Source organism: Protomyctophum bolini, assembly GCF_963924005.1.
Source record: "Protomyctophum bolini genome assembly, chromosome: 16".
NCBI classification, from domain to species: domain Eukaryota; kingdom Metazoa; phylum Chordata; class Actinopteri; order Myctophiformes; family Myctophidae; genus Protomyctophum; species Protomyctophum bolini.
The window spans coordinates 42,685,645-42,705,971 of NC_137877.1; the positions used below are offsets into that span (position 1 = coordinate 42,685,645).

At 43.3% G+C, this 20,327-nt stretch overlaps 1 protein-coding gene across 3 annotated transcripts; it reads left to right on the forward strand.

Moving 5' to 3' along the window:
• Positions 1-29: 29 nt before the first annotated feature.
• Positions 30-19,417, forward strand: LOC308331198 (uncharacterized protein). Of its 3 annotated transcripts, none has more exons than XM_080786471.1 (17): positions 30-135; positions 1,818-1,931; positions 2,133-2,246; positions 2,508-2,621; positions 4,298-4,411; positions 4,613-4,726; positions 4,988-5,101; positions 6,780-6,893; positions 8,263-8,376; positions 10,087-10,145; positions 10,445-11,721; positions 12,046-12,548; positions 13,170-13,343; positions 13,828-14,001; positions 14,083-14,238; positions 17,673-17,722; positions 18,686-19,417. In XM_080786471.1, exons 1-17 carry the CDS (start codon positions 68-70, stop codon positions 19,372-19,374), a joined length of 4,062 nt encoding a protein of 1,353 aa, XP_080642597.1. In that variant the 5' UTR covers positions 30-67; the 3' UTR covers positions 19,375-19,417. The 3 variants fall into 3 exon arrangements, with proteins under 3 accessions (XP_080642597.1, XP_080642599.1, XP_080642598.1); XM_080786473.1 differs by having other exon boundaries at positions 4,991-5,101; XM_080786472.1 differs by having other exon boundaries at positions 2,511-2,621.
• The last annotated feature ends 910 nt before the right edge of the window (positions 19,418-20,327 follow it).

The window sequence follows — 20,327 nt, forward strand, 5'->3', positions numbered from 1 at the left end:
TCTTCGTTTCTATGATTCCAGAAGTCTGTACCACAGAGCAGGGTCTCCAACACCCAGCCTTCTGTCTATGAAGAGTGACGTGTCTAAAGGAGAACCTCCTAACTTCAGTAATGAACCTGGACCTCCACACACACAGTATGTCAATCCTCCTGTTCAATATACACACTATGGACCTCATTTACAACAGCATTTACGCTCATATCGTGAGCGGAGCGTGAGCATACGGGCATTTACGAGGATTCCCACATTACGTTGGTCGTAAACTCCGCTCAGTTCCACGTCAGCTCAGAGGGTAGTGTACTCGCGATCAATGCATGCGCATATTTATTCAGAAGGCTTTAGGCTTCATGCTGAATCAATGAATAGTTGCCAGACCCATATAAAATATGTAGGCATGTGTCCCCAACATTGGTCAGCACATACATGTTTTTAAAGCAGAGTATCACGCATGGCTTGCGCTTGTATGCCTACAGTATATGCATGCATTCTAGAGGCATTGGTCAAGTTAGCCTACAGAAACTGCCCCGCAGCCGAAGCCCGACACCTTTTTATTTATTTATTAGGATATTTCTAGCATGCGACTCACTCTCAGCAGCCTTCTGCTCGCAGTGCAACGCGTTGTGAGCTTGTAGATCGGCTATGGCAGACTCGCGCTGCATGTTAGAAAACAAACTCACAGTTATAATAAGAACGTGCACTTATCTGCACTGTACAAACCCAACGTTGTTTAGTGTAGTAATGCCTGCAGTATAGGCCTATTTAAATTGTTTTGTTACGGAGCTCCTCTGAGTCAGTTATGACTGTGTGTGTGTGTGTGTGTGTGTGTGTGTGTGTGTGTGTGTGTGTGAGATTCAAGATTCAATAATTTATTTGCCATGTCAACAAATTGATAGGAATTTGTCTTGGTTCATACTCAACATATACAGACAGTCAGACAACCATAGATACACAAACAAGAAGGACAATACAAAAACAAAAACCAGCAGCATAGGAAATTACATTCAGTTTTTTAAAGTGCTATAATTATGCATATACTATGAGTTCAGATGTCTAATGGCTACGGGGTAAGTGCTATCCCTGAAGCGACATGTTGAGCTCTGGATACTTCTATATCTCCTGCCTGATGGGAGGAGATTGAAGAGGTGATGTGCAGGATGGGAGTTGTCTGCAATGATTTTATTTGCCTTCCTAATTATTCTGGTGGAATAGAGTGAGGAAAGTGTAGGGACGCCTGGCTCCTGTGTGTGTGTGTGTGTGTGTCTGTGTGTGTGGGGACGGACGGACGGCAGCATGCTGCCGCTGAACCAAGTCCAATCCGGGTGAAATTCACATCGTAAAATGTATATAACGGCGCGTCATTCGGCCATTCATCGTTTTAAGCCAGCTCACCTTAATTCATTATAATATGGGCAACTGTAGCTGTGTAGGCTGTAGGCTACTACATTGATCTCATCATGAGATCAATCAGGTTTGGTGCCAACTAAAGCCAAATGTCCCGCGGATCATTTTAATAGGAGGACATCATGAAATGAACCTGCACTTATACATCTGACAAAGAGGATTTCATGATTCTGAATCCATTCCAAGCATTAGTTTTGCATGAAAAACTTTCCTTGGACTTAGTGTGTCAGAAACAGCTTTCCATAAAGCAATTATACATTTTGAACTCACAAAAGTGACTACTGGCCAATATCAGCGCGTCTTTTACGGTACTTCTGTTTTTTATTAATACTGAAATAAAAAATGACGCTCCTTACGTTAATTCACATATTGTACACATATTGAATAAATGGTCTTCTTCGTTTCTATGATTCCAGAAGTCTGTACCACAGAGCAGGGTCTCCAACACCCAGCCTTCTGTCTATGAAGAGTGACGTGTCTAAAGGAGAACCTCCTAACTTCAGTAATGAACCTGGACCTCCACACACACAGTATGTCAATCCTCCTGTTCTCCTTTACAACCAACAGCTCCATCTGGTGTCTGAATTGTGTACTCCAAGTCAAATCAAATCATGGAATACAAGCTACTGTTATGCTAATTACTGTCTGTTATTTACTTAGTATTATTTCTAGTAGTATTATTCACTGTCTCTGTTGTTTATGTATTGTTATTTCTGTCTGTATGATTCCAGAAGTGTCCACCACAGAGCAGAGTCGCCAACTCCCAGCCTACTGTCTGTGAAGAGTGACCTGTCTAAAGGAAAACCTCCTGACTTCAGTAATGAACCTGGACCTCCTGATTCACAGTATGTCAACCCTCCTATAAATATATACAACACTATAACACTGTAACACTATAAAATATACACTATTACACTATAACATATTTTATAGTGCCGGTGAGAAGGCGGGCAGCTGTGTTCTGCACTAGCTGTAAACGCCTGAGTGACGCCTGGTCGATGCCAATATACAAAGAGTTGCAATAATCTATTATTGATGAAATCATCGTTAATTCACATATTGTACACATATTGAATAAATGGTCTTCTTCGTTTCTATGATTCCAGAAGTCTGTACCACAGAGCAGGGTCTCCAACACCCAGCCTTCTGTCTATGAAGAGTGACGTGTCTAAAGGAGAACCTCCTAACTTCAGTAATGAACCTGGACCTCCACACACACAGTATGTCAATCCTCCTGTTCAATATACACACTATGGACCTCATTTACAACAGCATTTACGCTCATATCGTGAGCGGAGCGTGAGCATACGGGCATTTACGAGGATTCCCACATTACGTTGGTCGTAAACTCCGCTCAGTTCCACGTCAGCTCAGAGGGTAGTGTACTCGCGATCAATGCATGCGCATATTTATTCAGAAGGCTTTAGGCTTCATGCTGAATCAATGAATAGTTGCCAGACCCATATAAAATATGTAGGCATGTGTCCCCAACATTGGTCAGCACATACATGTTTTTAAAGCAGAGTATCACGCATGGCTTGCGCTTGTATGCCTACAGTATATGCATGCATTCTAGAGGCATTGGTCAAGTTAGCCTACAGAAACTGCCCCGCAGCCGAAGCCCGACACCTTTTTATTTATTTATTAGGATATTTCTAGCATGCGACTCACTCTCAGCAGCCTTCTGCTCGCAGTGCAACGCGTTGTGAGCTTGTAGATCGGCTATGGCAGACTCGCGCTGCATGTTAGAAAACAAACTCACAGTTATAATAAGAACGTGCACTTATCTGCACTGTACAAACCCAACGTTGTTTAGTGTAGTAATGCCTGCAGTATAGGCCTATTTAAATTGTTTTGTTACGGAGCTCCTCTGAGTCAGTTATGACTGTGTGTGTGTGTGTGTGTGTGTGTGTGTGTGTGTGTGTGAGATTCAAGATTCAATAATTTATTTGCCATGTCAACAAATTGATAGGAATTTGTCTTGGTTCATACTCAACATATACAGACAGTCAGACAACCATAGATACACAAACAAGAAGGACAATACAAAAACAAAAACCAGCAGCATAGGAAATTACATTCAGTTTTTTAAAGTGCTATAATTATGCATATACTATGAGTTCAGATGTCTAATGGCTACGGGGTAAGTGCTATCCCTGAAGCGACATGTTGAGCTCTGGATACTTCTATATCTCCTGCCTGATGGGAGGAGATTGAAGAGGTGATGTGCAGGATGGGAGTTGTCTGCAATGATTTTATTTGCCTTCCTAATTATTCTGGTGGAATAGAGTGAGGAAAGTGTAGGGACGCCTGGCTCCTGTGTGTGTGTGTGTGTGTGTCTGTGTGTGTGGGGACGGACGGACGGCAGCATGCTGCCGCTGAACCAAGTCCAATCCGGGTGAAATTCACATCGTAAAATGTATATAACGGCGCGTCATTCGGCCATTCATCGTTTTAAGCCAGCTCACCTTAATTCATTATAATATGGGCAACTGTAGCTGTGTAGGCTGTAGGCTACTACATTGATCTCATCATGAGATCAATCAGGTTTGGTGCCAACTAAAGCCAAATGTCCCGCGGATCATTTTAATAGGAGGACATCATGAAATGAACCTGCACTTATACATCTGACAAAGAGGATTTCATGATTCTGAATCCATTCCAAGCATTAGTTTTGCATGAAAAACTTTCCTTGGACTTAGTGTGTCAGAAACAGCTTTCCATAAAGCAATTATACATTTTGAACTCACAAAAGTGACTACTGGCCAATATCAGCGCGTCTTTTACGGTACTTCTGTTTTTTATTAATACTGAAATAAAAAATGACGCTCCTTACGTTAATTCACATATTGTACACATATTGAATAAATGGTCTTCTTCGTTTCTATGATTCCAGAAGTCTGTACCACAGAGCAGGGTCTCCAACACCCAGCCTTCTGTCTATGAAGAGTGACGTGTCTAAAGGAGAACCTCCTAACTTCAGTAATGAACCTGGACCTCCACACACACAGTATGTCAATCCTCCTGTTCTCCTTTACAACCAACAGCTCCATCTGGTGTCTGAATTGTGTACTCCAAGTCAAATCAAATCATGGAATACAAGCTACTGTTATGCTAATTACTGTCTGTTATTTACTTAGTATTATTTCTAGTAGTATTATTCACTGTCTCTGTTGTTTATGTATTGTTATTTCTGTCTGTATGATTCCAGAAGTGTCCACCACAGAGCAGAGTCGCCAACTCCCAGCCTACTGTCTGTGAAGAGTGACCTGTCTAAAGGAAAACCTCCTGACTTCAGTAATGAACCTGGACCTCCTGATTCACAGTATGTCAACCCTCCTATAAATATATACAACACTATAACACTGTAACACTATAAAATATACACTATTACACTATAACATATTTTATAGTGCCGGTGAGAAGGCGGGCAGCTGTGTTCTGCACTAGCTGTAAACGCCTGAGTGACGCCTGGTCGATGCCAATATACAAAGAGTTGCAATAATCTATTATTGATGAAATCATCGTTAATTCACATATTGTACACATATTGAATAAATGGTCTTCTTCGTTTCTATGATTCCAGAAGTCTGTACCACAGAGCAGGGTCTCCAACACCCAGCCTTCTGTCTATGAAGAGTGACGTGTCTAAAGGAGAACCTCCTAACTTCAGTAATGAACCTGGACCTCCACACACACAGTATGTCAATCCTCCTGTTCAATATACACACTATGGACCTCATTTACAACAGCATTTACGCTCATATCGTGAGCGGAGCGTGAGCATACGGGCATTTACGAGGATTCCCACATTACGTTGGTCGTAAACTCCGCTCAGTTCCACGTCAGCTCAGAGGGTAGTGTACTCGCGATCAATGCATGCGCATATTTATTCAGAAGGCTTTAGGCTTCATGCTGAATCAATGAATAGTTGCCAGACCCATATAAAATATGTAGGCATGTGTCCCCAACATTGGTCAGCACATACATGTTTTTAAAGCAGAGTATCACGCATGGCTTGCGCTTGTATGCCTACAGTATATGCATGCATTCTAGAGGCATTGGTCAAGTTAGCCTACAGAAACTGCCCCGCAGCCGAAGCCCGACACCTTTTTATTTATTTATTAGGATATTTCTAGCATGCGACTCACTCTCAGCAGCCTTCTGCTCGCAGTGCAACGCGTTGTGAGCTTGTAGATCGGCTATGGCAGACTCGCGCTGCATGTTAGAAAACAAACTCACAGTTATAATAAGAACGTGCACTTATCTGCACTGTACAAACCCAACGTTGTTTAGTGTAGTAATGCCTGCAGTATAGGCCTATTTAAATTGTTTTGTTACGGAGCTCCTCTGAGTCAGTTATGACTGTGTGTGTGTGTGTGTGTGTGTGTGTGTGTGTGTGTGTGTGAGATTCAAGATTCAATAATTTATTTGCCATGTCAACAAATTGATAGGAATTTGTCTTGGTTCATACTCAACATATACAGACAGTCAGACAACCATAGATACACAAACAAGAAGGACAATACAAAAACAAAAACCAGCAGCATAGGAAATTACATTCAGTTTTTTAAAGTGCTATAATTATGCATATACTATGAGTTCAGATGTCTAATGGCTACGGGGTAAGTGCTATCCCTGAAGCGACATGTTGAGCTCTGGATACTTCTATATCTCCTGCCTGATGGGAGGAGATTGAAGAGGTGATGTGCAGGATGGGAGTTGTCTGCAATGATTTTATTTGCCTTCCTAATTATTCTGGTGGAATAGAGTGAGGAAAGTGTAGGGACGCCTGGCTCCTGTGTGTGTGTGTGTGTGTGTCTGTGTGTGTGGGGACGGACGGACGGCAGCATGCTGCCGCTGAACCAAGTCCAATCCGGGTGAAATTCACATCGTAAAATGTATATAACGGCGCGTCATTCGGCCATTCATCGTTTTAAGCCAGCTCACCTTAATTCATTATAATATGGGCAACTGTAGCTGTGTAGGCTGTAGGCTACTACATTGATCTCATCATGAGATCAATCAGGTTTGGTGCCAACTAAAGCCAAATGTCCCGCGGATCATTTTAATAGGAGGACATCATGAAATGAACCTGCACTTATACATCTGACAAAGAGGATTTCATGATTCTGAATCCATTCCAAGCATTAGTTTTGCATGAAAAACTTTCCTTGGACTTAGTGTGTCAGAAACAGCTTTCCATAAAGCAATTATACATTTTGAACTCACAAAAGTGACTACTGGCCAATATCAGCGCGTCTTTTACGGTACTTCTGTTTTTTATTAATAATGAAATAAAAAATGACGCTCCTTACGTTAATTCACATATTGTACACATATTGAATAAATGGTCTTCTTCGTTTCTATGATTCCAGAAGTCTGTACCACAGAGCAGGGTCTCCAACACCCAGCCTTCTGTCTATGAAGAGTGACGTGTCTAAAGGAGAACCTCCTAACTTCAGTAATGAACCTGGACCTCCACACACACAGTATGTCAATCCTCCTGTTCTCCTTTACAACCAACAGCTCCATCTGGTGTCTGAATTGTGTACTCCAAGTCAAATCAAATCATGGAATACAAGCTACTGTTATGCTAATTACTGTCTGTTATTTACTTAGTATTATTTCTAGTAGTATTATTCACTGTCTCTGTTGTTTATGTATTGTTATTTCTGTCTGTATGATTCCAGAAGTGTCCACCACAGAGCAGAGTCGCCAACTCCCAGCCTACTGTCTGTGAAGAGTGACCTGTCTAAAGGAAAACCTCCTGACTTCAGTAATGAACCTGGACCTCCTGATTCACAGTATGTCAACCCTCCTATAAATATATACAACACTATAACACTGTAACACTATAAAATATACACTATTACACTATAACATATTTTATAGTGCCGGTGAGAAGGCGGGCAGCTGTGTTCTGCACTAGCTGTAAACGCCTGAGTGACGCCTGGTCGATGCCAATATACAAAGAGTTGCAATAATCTATTATTGATGAAATCAAAGCATGGATAACCATCTACAGCTGTTTTTAGGGGAGGTAGGATTTGACCGTGGCGATGATTGGAAGAAGAGAGTTTTAACGACGGAGCTGATTTGTATATTAAGTTTAAAATCTTTATCAAAAATAAAACCAAGAGGGGGGACAGTGGAACAGTCGGTAGTGTTGTCGCCTCACAGCTAGAAGGTCCTGGGATCGATTCCCGCTGTGGGCGCTGGGGGCGTGTTCTCTCCTCTGCGTCATCAGAGCCCATACCCGAGGCGGGGTTGGCGAAACAGCCTTTCTGTGTGGAGTTTGTATGATCTCCCCGTTTCCCTTAGGGTATAGTACCCTCACATGTTCTCCCCGTGTCCCCTAGGGTAGGTACCCTCACATGTTCTCCCCGTGTCCCCTAGGGTAGGTACCCTCTCATGTTCTCCCCGTGTCCCCTAGGGTAGGTACCCTCACATGTTCTCCCCGTGTCCCCTAGGGTAGGTACCCTCACATGTTCTCCCCGTGTCCCCTAGGGTAGGTACCCTCACATGTTCTCCCCGTGTCCCCTAGGGTACCCTCACAAAAAAATGCAGTAATCCTGGTCGGAATGTGTTAAGGAGATAACTGTTACGATTGCTCAATTCAACAGACCCATTCAGGATTCTAAAAACGCCTTCTCAATCCTGACCTAAGTTTTAAGTGTTTAGAGAGGCACTTGTCTTTATCTCCTTGGGCAAATCATTCCATTGCACCGTTTGTACTACATGGAATACAAGTTACTGTTATGCTAATTACTGTCTGTTATTTACTTAGTATTATTTCTAGTAGTATAATTCACTGTCTCTGTTGTTTATGTATTGTTATTTCTGTCTGTATGATTCCAGAAGTGTCCACCACAGAGCAGAGTCTCCAACTCCCAGCCTTCTGTCTGTGAAGAGTGACCTGTCTAAAGGAAAACCTCCTGACTTCAGTAACGAACCTGGACCTCCTGATTCACAGTATGTCAACCCTCCTATAAATATATACAACACTATAACACTGTAACACTATACAATATACACTATAACATATTTTATAGTGCCGGTGAGAAGGCGGGCAGCTGTGTTCTGCACTAGCTGTAAACGCCTCAGTGACGCCTGGTCGATGCCAATATACAAAGAGTTGCAATAATCTATTCTTGATGAAATCAAAGCATGGATAAGTTTGTATGTTCTCCCCGTTTCCCCTAGGGTAGGTACCCTCACATGTTCTCCCCGTGTCCCCTAGGGTATAGTACCCTCAGCCTCACATGTTCTCCCCGTGTCCCCTAGGGTATAGTACCCTCACATGTTCTCCCCGTGTCCCCTAGGGTAGGTACCCTCACATGTTCTCCCCATGTCCCCTAGCGTAGGTACCCTCACATGTTCTCCCCATGTCCCCTAGGGTAGGTACCCTCACATGTTCTCCCCATGTCCCCTAGGGTAGGTACCCTCACATGTTCTCCCCATGTCCCCTAGGGTAGGTACAGTACCCTCACATGTTCTCCCTGTGTCCCCTAGCGTAGGTACCCTCCTTCTCAATCCTGACCTAAGTTTTAAGTGTTTAGAGATGCACTTGTCTCTCTAAACTCCTCTCTCCTTGGGCAAATCATTCCATGGCACCGTTTGTAGGGATGTCAGGGGGTAACCGGCTAGTAACCAGATTGTTTTTAGTAATAGTACAACATAAACATTACAGAGACTGTAGTTGTCACTGTACAATACTTTAAAACAGTTGTCATGTTGCACACATGCCTAAAATTGCTGTTATTTGCGCCGCCCAGCTTGTCACACTCCAGGCTGCATGAACAGCGCTGCTCGGACGCTGTTTTCTGCCCCCTCAATGTCCCAAAGTTCTCCCCACACTGGCACGGCTTACGGCTATCAAGTTAACCATGTGCTATCGATGTTTGAGGGTTTTCTCGTCAGTGAAAAGTCAACAAACATGCATGCTGATCTTCCTTAATAATAAAAAGAGGCTTAGCCCATGCGTCCAGTGGCTTTATACATAGTTGGGCTATAGGCTGCTCAGATCTGGACTGGACTTATTTATGTTTTGGAATAGAACCGGCGGACCTCTGTACTGTAGACACGCATATGCATGCATGCAGATGCGATGCGTTGTTTATTGATGATTAAGCCTACAACAATTTATTTATATTGTTAAATGTTGCTTTAACAACATTTTGTTTGTCTTTTAAAAAGGAGCATAAATAAATGTATACCATTCGTCTACAAACTTTAATTATGTAGCCTATACATGCATATTACATTTGGGGTAGCCTATTAAAAAAATAAATTAATAAAATCAACAACCGTTAATTAACCGGATAATGCCATCGGCTACCCGGCTGGAAAATTAACCGTTAGATACATATGTATCTATATGTATATATTCTATTGTTTCATCTATATGTATATATTTTATTGTCTTCATCTATATGTATATATTCTATTGTCTTCATCTATATGTATCTATATGTATATATTATATTGTCTTCATCTATATGTATCTATATGTATATATTCTATTGTCTTCATCTATATGTATCTATATGTATATATTCTATTGTCTTCATCTATATGTATCTATATGTATATGTTATATTGTCTTCATCTATATGTATATATTCTATTGTCTTCATCTATATGTATCTATATGTATATATTATATTGTCTTCATCTCCACAGAGAGACATTCAGAAACAGACCTGGACAGAAGACATTCAGTCGAACCACACCTGGACACAGTAAGACTGGACACATTTTACACTGACATTTTATTTCAATGAATGAAATGTTTAAATAGCAGCAGACTCATCAGATTAAATATACTCATTGTATTCCTGTCTCATTGTCCAAATACAAATACTGACGATAAACACATACATTTAGACAAAAAAAACGATCCAATGTTGTTTATTTTAGCCAATTTTCTCATTTGTTTTACTTTTAGTTTACTTTGTAGTTTTAATGCTATGGATTGTTCAATGTAAAGTTGTAAATGAAGCATAATGTTTAACATGTATTAATTGTCTCCTCATATCAGATGTCCGTCTGCCGGGGTATTTAAAGGTCTATAGGGTCACTTTGGACGGTCTTGAACATGTGACATTCGTCACTGAACATCCCTCCCTCTCCAACATCTACACAGACCTCCACCTATCAGCGGGAGTGAGTGAAGGGGTTAATCAGCAACATGAGGTGTGGCAGCTTGAGACCGCCTCCAGCATGAAGACCCTCTATGACGTCCTAATCAAGTGCCGTTCCATCTTTAAGACCGTCCTCCCTGGCAGAGACACACCCAGCAGCAGAGTTCTGACCAATGGCATCGCTGGCATCGGAAAGACATTCTCCGTGCGTAAGTTCGCTCTGGACTGGGCGAGAGGTTTGGAGAACCAAGATATAGATCTCCTGGTTCTCTTCGCATTCCGGGAGCTGAACTTGGTCCGAGATAAGCAGCACAGTCTTCTCTCACTGATCCATGGTTTCCATCCAACGTTAGAGAAGCTCACAGCAGAGCAGCTCGCTGCCTGGAAAGTTGGCTTCATCTTCGATGGTCTCGATGAAAGCAGGTTTCCGCTGAAATTCCAGAACGTTGACGTCGATTCTGACGCCTTCGACAACAATGACGTCGTCTCTGATGTCACGGTGACATCATCGGTGGGCCTGCTGCTGACGAACCTCTTCAAGGGGAATCTGCTCCCCTCGGCTCTCTTCTGGATAACCACTAGACCTGCAGCAGCCAATCAGATCCCTCCTGAATGCGTTGACATGGTGACAGAAATACGAGGGTTCACAGAGCCCCAGAAGGAGGAGTTCTTCAGGAAGATGTTCAGTGATGATGAGGAGCTGGCCAGCACCATCATCTCACACGTGAAGACATCCAAGAGCATCCACATCATGTGTCACATCCCAGTCTTCTGTTGGATGACCGCTACCGTTGTGGAGGACCTGGTGAAGACAGGCAAGAGAGGACAGATGCCCAAGAACCTGACCGGGATGTACAGCCACTTCATATCGCTCATGATAAAAAGGATGATGACAAAGTATGATGAGACTGACAGGGATGTTCTTCTGCAGCTGTGCCTGCTGGCGTTTGTACATCTGAAGAAAGGCAGCGTCACGTTCTACCAAGAAGACCTGGAAGAGTGTGGTCTCGATGTGAACCACGCCGCGCTGTACTCGGGAGTGTGCACAGAGGTCTTCAAAGAAGAGACCGTTCAATCTCAGAGAAAGATCTACAGCTTTGTTCATCTGAGCATCCAGGAGTTCCTGGCTGCAGTCTACCTGATGCACTGTTTCACACAGAAGAAGAACATGAAGGTACTGAAGACATCCCTGGGAGGAGGAGGAGAAGAAGACGTCTTCCTGCAGAGAGCCATCGCAGAATCCCTGAAGTACGACTTCCTGCAGAGAGCCATGGAAATAGGAGGAGGAGGAGGAGAAGAAGAAGACGTCTTCCTGCAGAAAGCCATTGAAGAATCCATGAAGGGTATGGGAGGAGGAGGAGGAGGAGGAGGAGGAGGAGGAGGAGGAGGAGAAGAAGAAGACGTCTTCCTGCAGAAAGCCATTGAAGAATCCATGAAGGGTATGGGAGGAGGAGGAGGAGGAGGAGGAGAAGAAGAAGACAGAACGCAGAACATGGAGGTACTGAAGACATTCCTGGGAGATGATGTCAGTTCCTTGGAGGACTTCCTGCAGAGAGCCAGCGAAAAAGCCCTGAAGAGTAAGAACGGCCACCTGGACCTCTTTGTCCGCTTCCTTCATGGCCTCTCGCTGGAGTCCAACCAGAGTCTGTTAGGAGGCCTGCTGGGTCACACAGAGAACAGTCCAGAGAGCATCCAGAGAGTCATCAACAACCTGAAGGAGATGAAAATGGAAGATGGGAGTCTCTCTCCTGACAGATTCATCAACATCTTCCACTGTCTGATGGAGATGAACGACCACTCAGTACATCAGGAGATCCAACAGTACCTGAAGTCAGCGGACAGATCAAAGACAGAACTGTCTGAGAGCCAGTGTTCAGCTCTGGCCTTCATGCTGCTGACGTCAGAGGAGGTTCTGGAGGAGTTTGACCTGCACCAATATGACACATCAGCATGGGGGACATTCAGACTACTCCCAGCTGTGAGGAACAGCAGAAAGGCTCGGTTAGTAGTCATGTGGATAGAAAACCTGTTGTGTGTGTGTGTGTGTGTGTGTGTGTGTGTGTGTGTGTGTGTGTGTGTGTGTGTGTGTGTGTGTGTGTGTGCGTGCGACAGCATTTTTGCCTAAATGGAACTGACTGACGCACAGAGAACAAAGTATAAATAAGATAACATTCATAGATCAATGCAAGTTACACACTGTAGTATTAAACCATTTTGGGCGGGAACCCATTTTGGTGTTTTAAACATTATGTTATGCTTTAGCTATTGAAAAATAGCAGATCTACAAGCTCATAGCGCGCCACTCGGTGGCGCGCTATGAGCTTGTAGGTCTGCTATTTTAATCGAAGAACGACTGACATAGAAACATAGCTTTTTCAGAAAACTGTCAGGGTGTAGAAGACATTTTTAGAATCTGATCTCAGGTCAGAATGGGTTAATACAGATTATTCTTATATGACCTGTCAATATCTGACCAACTAGACTGTTCTTATATGACCTGTCAATATCTGACCAACTAGACATTGGTACATTTACATTTCACTTTATAGTTCATTTCATTTAACATGAATTTGATCTAATCTGTGTTGATGATCACTGATTTTACATCATCTACATTTACAGACTTGTTGGCGGTCAACTCCAAAAGGCAGAATTTGAGATTGTGGCTTCAGCTCTCAGCTCTAATCCTTCACATCTAAGAGAATTGGACATCAGTTATAATGACATAACGGATCCATCCATGGACCTGCTCTCTGCTGCATTGAAGAGTCCAAACTGTCATCTGGAGATACTGAGGTCACATTATTATTTACATTAGTTCTGTTTTATTATTTATAGTTTGATTCTTAATAATAAGAGTGTTAATAAAGTTGACATCATGGTATCCCACTGATTAGAATAATAATATGGTCAGAGTTTGTGTTGTCTAGTTCACACTCTCACATCACAATTCTACGGTACAGTAACTACAATATGTGATCCATCATGGCTGCTAGGGGATTATCATTATGTGAACTAATGGGGTACAGTGATTACAGTATGTAGTCATGTTGGCACGCACGCACACTTACACACACACACAGACACACACACACACACACACACACACACACACACACACACACACACACACACACACACACACACACACAATTCCTATGTTGGAAGATTAAGATTATGATGATTTACTTCACATTATCCCTGCCTTCTCTTTCCATCTCTTGGGGTCTTTACTCCAAACCTCTGATATTCAGTCCAGATATTTCATGTGTAATTACAGACTTGCTGGCTGTACCTTCACACAGACAGGATTTGAAGTTCTGCTCTCAGCTCTCAGCTCTAATCTTCTCCATCTGAAAGAATTGGACCTCAGTTTCATCTGCCTGCAGGAATCACAACTGCTCCAGCTCTCTGCGTTACTGAAGAGTCCACAGTGTGGACTGCAGATCCTGGGGTAAAGAATGTGTGTTCTCTCTGTGTGGATCTCTACTTGAACATCAATACAGCACTTTGTTAAGTGTGTATTTCTCTGCAGGTTGTCAGGCTGTGGAGTCACAGAGGAAGGCTGTTCTTCTCTGGCTTCAGCTGTGACCTCCAACCCCTCCTCCCAGCTGAAACAGCTGGACTTGAACTTCAGCCACTTAGGAGACTCTGCTCTGAAGAAGCTGTCTGCTGCCCTGGAGACTGTCAAGTGAGTAGACTTGTGTAGAGCGGCCGTCAAAGGTTCCAGGTTAAATTCCCGGCTCCTCCTGGCTGCTACATGTCGAAGTGTCCTTGAGCAAGACTCTCTGAACCCCTAACAGCTCCCGATGAGCATGCATGTTTTCCTCTGCCATCGGTGGGTGAATGTGAACTACATTGTAATGTAAAGCGCTTTATAAATGCAGTTTCCCATATTATCATATCATATTACCATATGATCCATGGTTCATTCTAGCAGAGATTTAATATACAGTAGATAGTGTCTATGTTCCATGGTTCTATAACATAGATTAATATACAGTAGATAGTGTCTATGTTCCATGGTTCTACTACATAGATTAATATACAGTAGATAGTGTCTATGTTCCATGGTTCTATAACATAGATTAATATACAGTAGATAGTGTCTATGTTCCATGGTTCTATAACATAGATTAATATACAGTAGATAGTGTCTATGTTCCATGGTTCTATAACATAGATTAATATACAGTAGATAGTGTCTATGTTCTATAACATAGATTAATATACAGTAGATAGTGTCTATGTTCCATGGTTCTATAACATAGATTAATATACAGTAGATAGTGTCTATGTTCCATGGTTCTATAACATAGATTCATATACAGTAGATAGTGTCTATGTTCCATGGTTCTATAACATAGATTAATATACAGTAGATAGTGTCTATGTTCCATGGTTCTATAACATAGATTAATATACAGTAGATAGTGTCTATGTTCCATGGTTCTATAACATAGATTAATATACAGTAGATAGTGTCTATGTTCCATGGTTCTATAACATAGATTAATATACAGTAGATAGTGTCTATGTTCCATGGTTCTATAACATAGATTAATATACAGTAGATAGTGTCTATGTTCTATAACATAGATTAATATACAGTAGATAGTGTCTATGTTCTATAACATAGATTAATATACAGTAGATAGTGTCTATGTTCCATGGTTCTATAACATAGATTCATATACAGTAGATAGTGTCTATGTTCCATGGTTCTATAACATAGATTAATATACAGTAGATAGTGTCTATGTTCCAGGTATATATATCCGAACATTGATATATTATTGTTTTAGGGTCTATTTTTTATGTCCAATGTATTTGTATTTGGTTCATAAAGTTAACATAACTATAACTAAATGCATTTGAAATTAAATAAAAATGTTACTTTTCAGGATTCCAATTAAAAAATAGCAAAACAATAATTCACGATTTCAGTTCAAATAATAGCAAAAATAGCTGATCCACAAGCTCAAAACGCGTCACATTGCGGCGTGTTTTGAGCTTGTAGATTGGCTGTTTTTGCTACGACAGTAGTGTGCAATGTAATGTGTAATATGTGTCCCTCTGGGGTGAGGGTGGAAATATAGCAGAACTCTGACTAGGGAGATAGGTGGGTTATTGTTCTGAGTTTTAATTCATGTAGAATGTAATTAGATGTAATTACTTACCTCTGTCATCGGTGTATGAATGTGTGTGAATGGGTGAATGTAATGCACATGTAGTAAATCGCCTTGGATAAATGTGCTATATAAATGCACCATTTACAGACAGTACATGTGAGGGACTTTAATAGTTTATTTTAAACCAAAAAGGCTCTTTCACTCACTTATGCCGCAGTGTGCCAGTGATCACCCTCCTTATTTGTGCCTAAGGTTGCCTATAGACTATTTTAAAATAGCCAATCACAAGCTCCGTTGTAACCAAATGGACCCAAAACAATCTCAGATTTAAAGGCGCAATAGACCACTAGATGTTGCTCTCTGAACACCTCTGTTTCATGAGGGTTCTTGCTTGACTCACATCTGTTCTGTAGGGCAGCAATATTATGCAGTTTGCAACGCTGCAATATGGTAGCCTGGCCAGTGTTCATTTTGACAGCTAATTCCAATTTAGTCTTTTGAATAACACACGCTTTAGTTTTAGTCCTATTTTACTCATCTGAAATCGTCTAGTCTTAGTCTAGTCTTAGTGTTAGTCAATAAACCTGGTGGCAGCTTCCTCCAAGCGTTCCTTTAGGGGGGAAAGTACAAAGTTTTATAACATTAATATACAGTATGTGTTCCATGGTTCTAAACATTTTGAATGTACAGTGATTGATACAGACAGTGATTTACAGTGAGTGTTATGATGTTCACCATGATATACTAGAATGATAAACAGCATCTAAATCTAAACGGTGTTCTAAATGACATCATAGTCTAAAGACATGAGGATAGAAGTATTGATATATTTAACACTAGAATTTCGTAATGAACGCAACACGGGGGGTACCCCCTTAGAGTATATATGATATACTCATATATATACTTCATATACTGTATACTCTAAGGGTACCCTTTAGTATTCATTCATCAATCAGTCTCTGACACCTGTCAATCACCCTAGTCCCAGACCATCAATCCGTCACTGACACCTGTCAATCACCCTAGTACCAGACCATCAATCAGTCACTGACACCTGTCAATCACCCTAGTACCAGACCATCAATCAGTCACTGACACCTGTCAATCACCCTAGTACCAGACCATCAATCAGTCACTGACACCTGTCAATCACCCTAGTACCAGACCATCAATCAGTCACTGACACCTGTCAATCACCCTAGTACCAGACCATCAATCAGTCACTGACACCTGTCAATCACCCTAGTACCAGACCATCAATCAGTCACTGACACCTGTCAATCACCCTAGTACCAGACCATCAATCAGTCACTGACACCTGTCAATCACCCTAGTACCAGACCCTTTCACATACAGATAGGAAAGAATAAGACTCTCACGACCCACATGCATTCATATCACACGTATACAAATAACATGCACAGAAAATAAAGCAGAACAACATTAATAATGTGCTTTTGTCACAAGTGTTATAAATAATATCTCTAATTGAACACAGAGAAAGACTGTTGGTTTGAACTAGAAACATGTGCTCCTCAGAACACAGGTCTCCGCCAGGACGGGTAGCTTATTGTGGGCCAGCAATGTTTCACAGGCAATCGTTCATGATTTGAAGCATTTTGTTCAAAACGAGACACTCCTCAATCTAATCCAAATCTGAGACCACAGAGATATGGTACCAATGTGTGTGATGTTTGGACAGAGTCTTAATCACATGACCACAGAGATATGGTACCAATGTGTGTGATGTTTGGACAGAGTCTTAATCACATGACCACAGAGATATGGTACCAATGTGTGTGATGTTTGGACAGAGTCTTAATCACATGACCACAGAGATATGGTACCAATGTGTGTGATGTTTGGACAGAGTCTGTGGGAGAATGATGACAAAATGTGTTTAGTAAATATTTGGTGGGACTAAAACAGGCCGATGTGAGACATTAAGCAGCAGGTTTTGACTTGAGTCATTGTTGTTCTCTTCCTACAGTGTGAATCATGGAGGAGAACACTGGACTAAACCTCAACTCCTTACAACACGTGAGTCTGTCTGTCTGTCTGGGATCTATCCTCGGACCCTCCTTTTCCCTCTACACCAAATCTGCTAGGGGCGTTCCAGGGGGTCCGTGGAGGGTTCCAGGGGGTCTGTGGGGCGTTCCAGGGGGTCCGTCGAGGGTTCCAGGGGGTCTGTGGGGGGTTCCAGGGGGTCCGTGGAGGGTTCCAGGGCGTCCGTGGAGGGTTCCAGGGGTCCGTGGAGGGTTCCAGGGGTCCGTGGAGGGTTACAGGGGGTCCGTGGAGGGTTCCAGGGGCTCTGTGGAGGGTTCCAGGGGGTCTGTGGAGGGTTCCAGGGGGTCTGTGGGGCGTTCCAGGGGGTCCGTGGGGGGTTCCAGGGGGTCCGTGGAGGTTTCCAGGGGGTCCGTGGAGGGTTCCAGGGGGTCCGTGGGGGGTTCCAGGGGGTCCGTGGGGGGTTCCAGGGGGTCTGTGGAGGGTTCCAGGGGGTCCTTGGGGGGTTCCATGGGTCCGTGGGGGGTTCCAGGGGTCTGTGGAGGGTTCCAGGGGGTCCGTGGAGGGTTCCAGGGGGTCTGTGGGGGGTTCCAGGGGGTCCGAGGAGGGTTACAGGGGGTCCGTGGGTCGTGGGTCGTTCTTCGATTTTTCAAAAATAGCAGACCTACAAACTCATAGCACGCCACTCGGTGGCGTGCTATGAGCTTGTAGGTCTGCTATTTTTCAATGGCTAAAGCATAACATGATGCTAACACCAAAAGGGGTTCCCGCCCAAAAATGGGTTAAACACTTTATCCATATGTTATACGTTGGCTATTTAAAAATAGCAGATCTACAAGCTCGCAGCGCATCACTGCATGCCGCGCTTTGAGCTTGTACATCTGATACTGTGTGTGTGTGTGTGTGTGTGTGTGTGTGTGTGTGTGTGTGTGTGTGGTCCGTGCACGTATCATTCAGTGAAGGATGTATTTAATGTGTACTGTGTTGTTTTCTCATCAGATTTCCAGCGTCTCACTCTGGACACAAACACAGCACACTGTGACCTCTCTCTGTCTGAGAACAACAGGAAGGTGACCCGTCAGGATGGTCAGGGTCATTCATATCCTGACCATCCTGACAGGTTTGAGGGACTGCCTCAGGTCCTGAGTTCAGAGAGTCTAGATGAACGCTGCTACAGTGAGGTACAGTTCAGTGGAGTGGTTAGGATAGGAGTGGCTGACGGAGACATCGGTAGGAAAGGAGCCGAACGGGACTGTCTGCTTGGAGGGAATGAACATTCCTGGAGTCTGGTCTGTGCTGATGGTCAGCGTGGTGACGTTTACTATGTCACACACAATAGTAAGACGACTGTCCTTCCTATCCGTCGCCCTGGCTCCAACAGAGTAGCCGTATATCTGGACCGTCCCGCTGGGACTCTGTCCTTCTACAGAGTGTTAGAGGACACTCTGACTCACCTGTACACCGTCCAGAACACGTTCACTGAACCGCTCTACGCTGGGTTTGGGTTGGACACTGACTCCTCTGTGTCTCTGTGTGAGGACAGACAGGCTGTGAGGACAGACAGACTAGCTGTGAGGACAGACAGACAGGCTGTGAGGACAGACAGACAGGCTGTGAGGACAGACAGACAGACAGGCTGTGAAGACAGACAGACAGGCTGTGAGGACAGACAGACAGACAGGCTGTGAGGACAGACAGACAGTGTGTTGTATCATAATGTAATAATCAGGAACAGGTGTGGTGGGGGGGGTGTTTACATAATCAATATGTTGTGGTTTCCAATCACCTCAAGGGAACATGCACACACACACACACACACACACACAGTGTGATGTGCATTGGGTTCAAATGCAACCAAATGGACCGCGACGGGGCACGGCACCTCCAATAAACATCCACCCAATCCACTTCTCTCCACCTGAGTCGTTCCCTGAGAGACTTTGAGAAGTTCTGATGCATCCTATATTATACATGATGTGTTGTCCAGTGTAGTCGTCTATATATCTATATATTTGTTGTTATATTTGAGATGTGTTGATTAAAAACATATTTACATTTCATGCTGTTGAACGCCTTCTTTGACCCTCTTATGACCCTTCTTTGAGGAGCGCTAGTCCCTCCTATGAGCAGCTTTTCAGGGTGAGTGTGACCCTCCTATCAGCAGCTTTTCAGGGTGAGTGTGACCCTCCTATGAACAGCTGTTCAGGGTGAGTGTGACCCTCCTATCAGCAGCTTTTCAGGGTGAGTGTAACCCTCCTATGAGCAGCTGTTCAGGGTGAGTGTGACCCTCCTATGAACAGCTGTTCAGGGTGAGTGTGACCCTCCTATCAGCAGCTTTTCAGGGTGAGTGTGACCCTCCTATGAGCAGCTGTTCAGGGTGAGTGTGACCCTCCTATGAACAGCTGTTCAGGGTGAGTGTGATCCTCCTATGAACAGCTGTTCAGGGTGAGTGTGACCCTCCTATGAACAGCTGTTCAGGGTGAGTGTGACCCTCCTATCAGCAGCTTTTCAGGGTGAGTGTAACCCTCCTATGAGCAGCTGTTCAGGGTGAGTGTGACCCTCCTATGAACAGCTGTTCAGGGTGAGTGTGACCCTCCTATCAGCAGCTTTTCAGGGTGAGTGTGACCCTCCTATGAGCAGC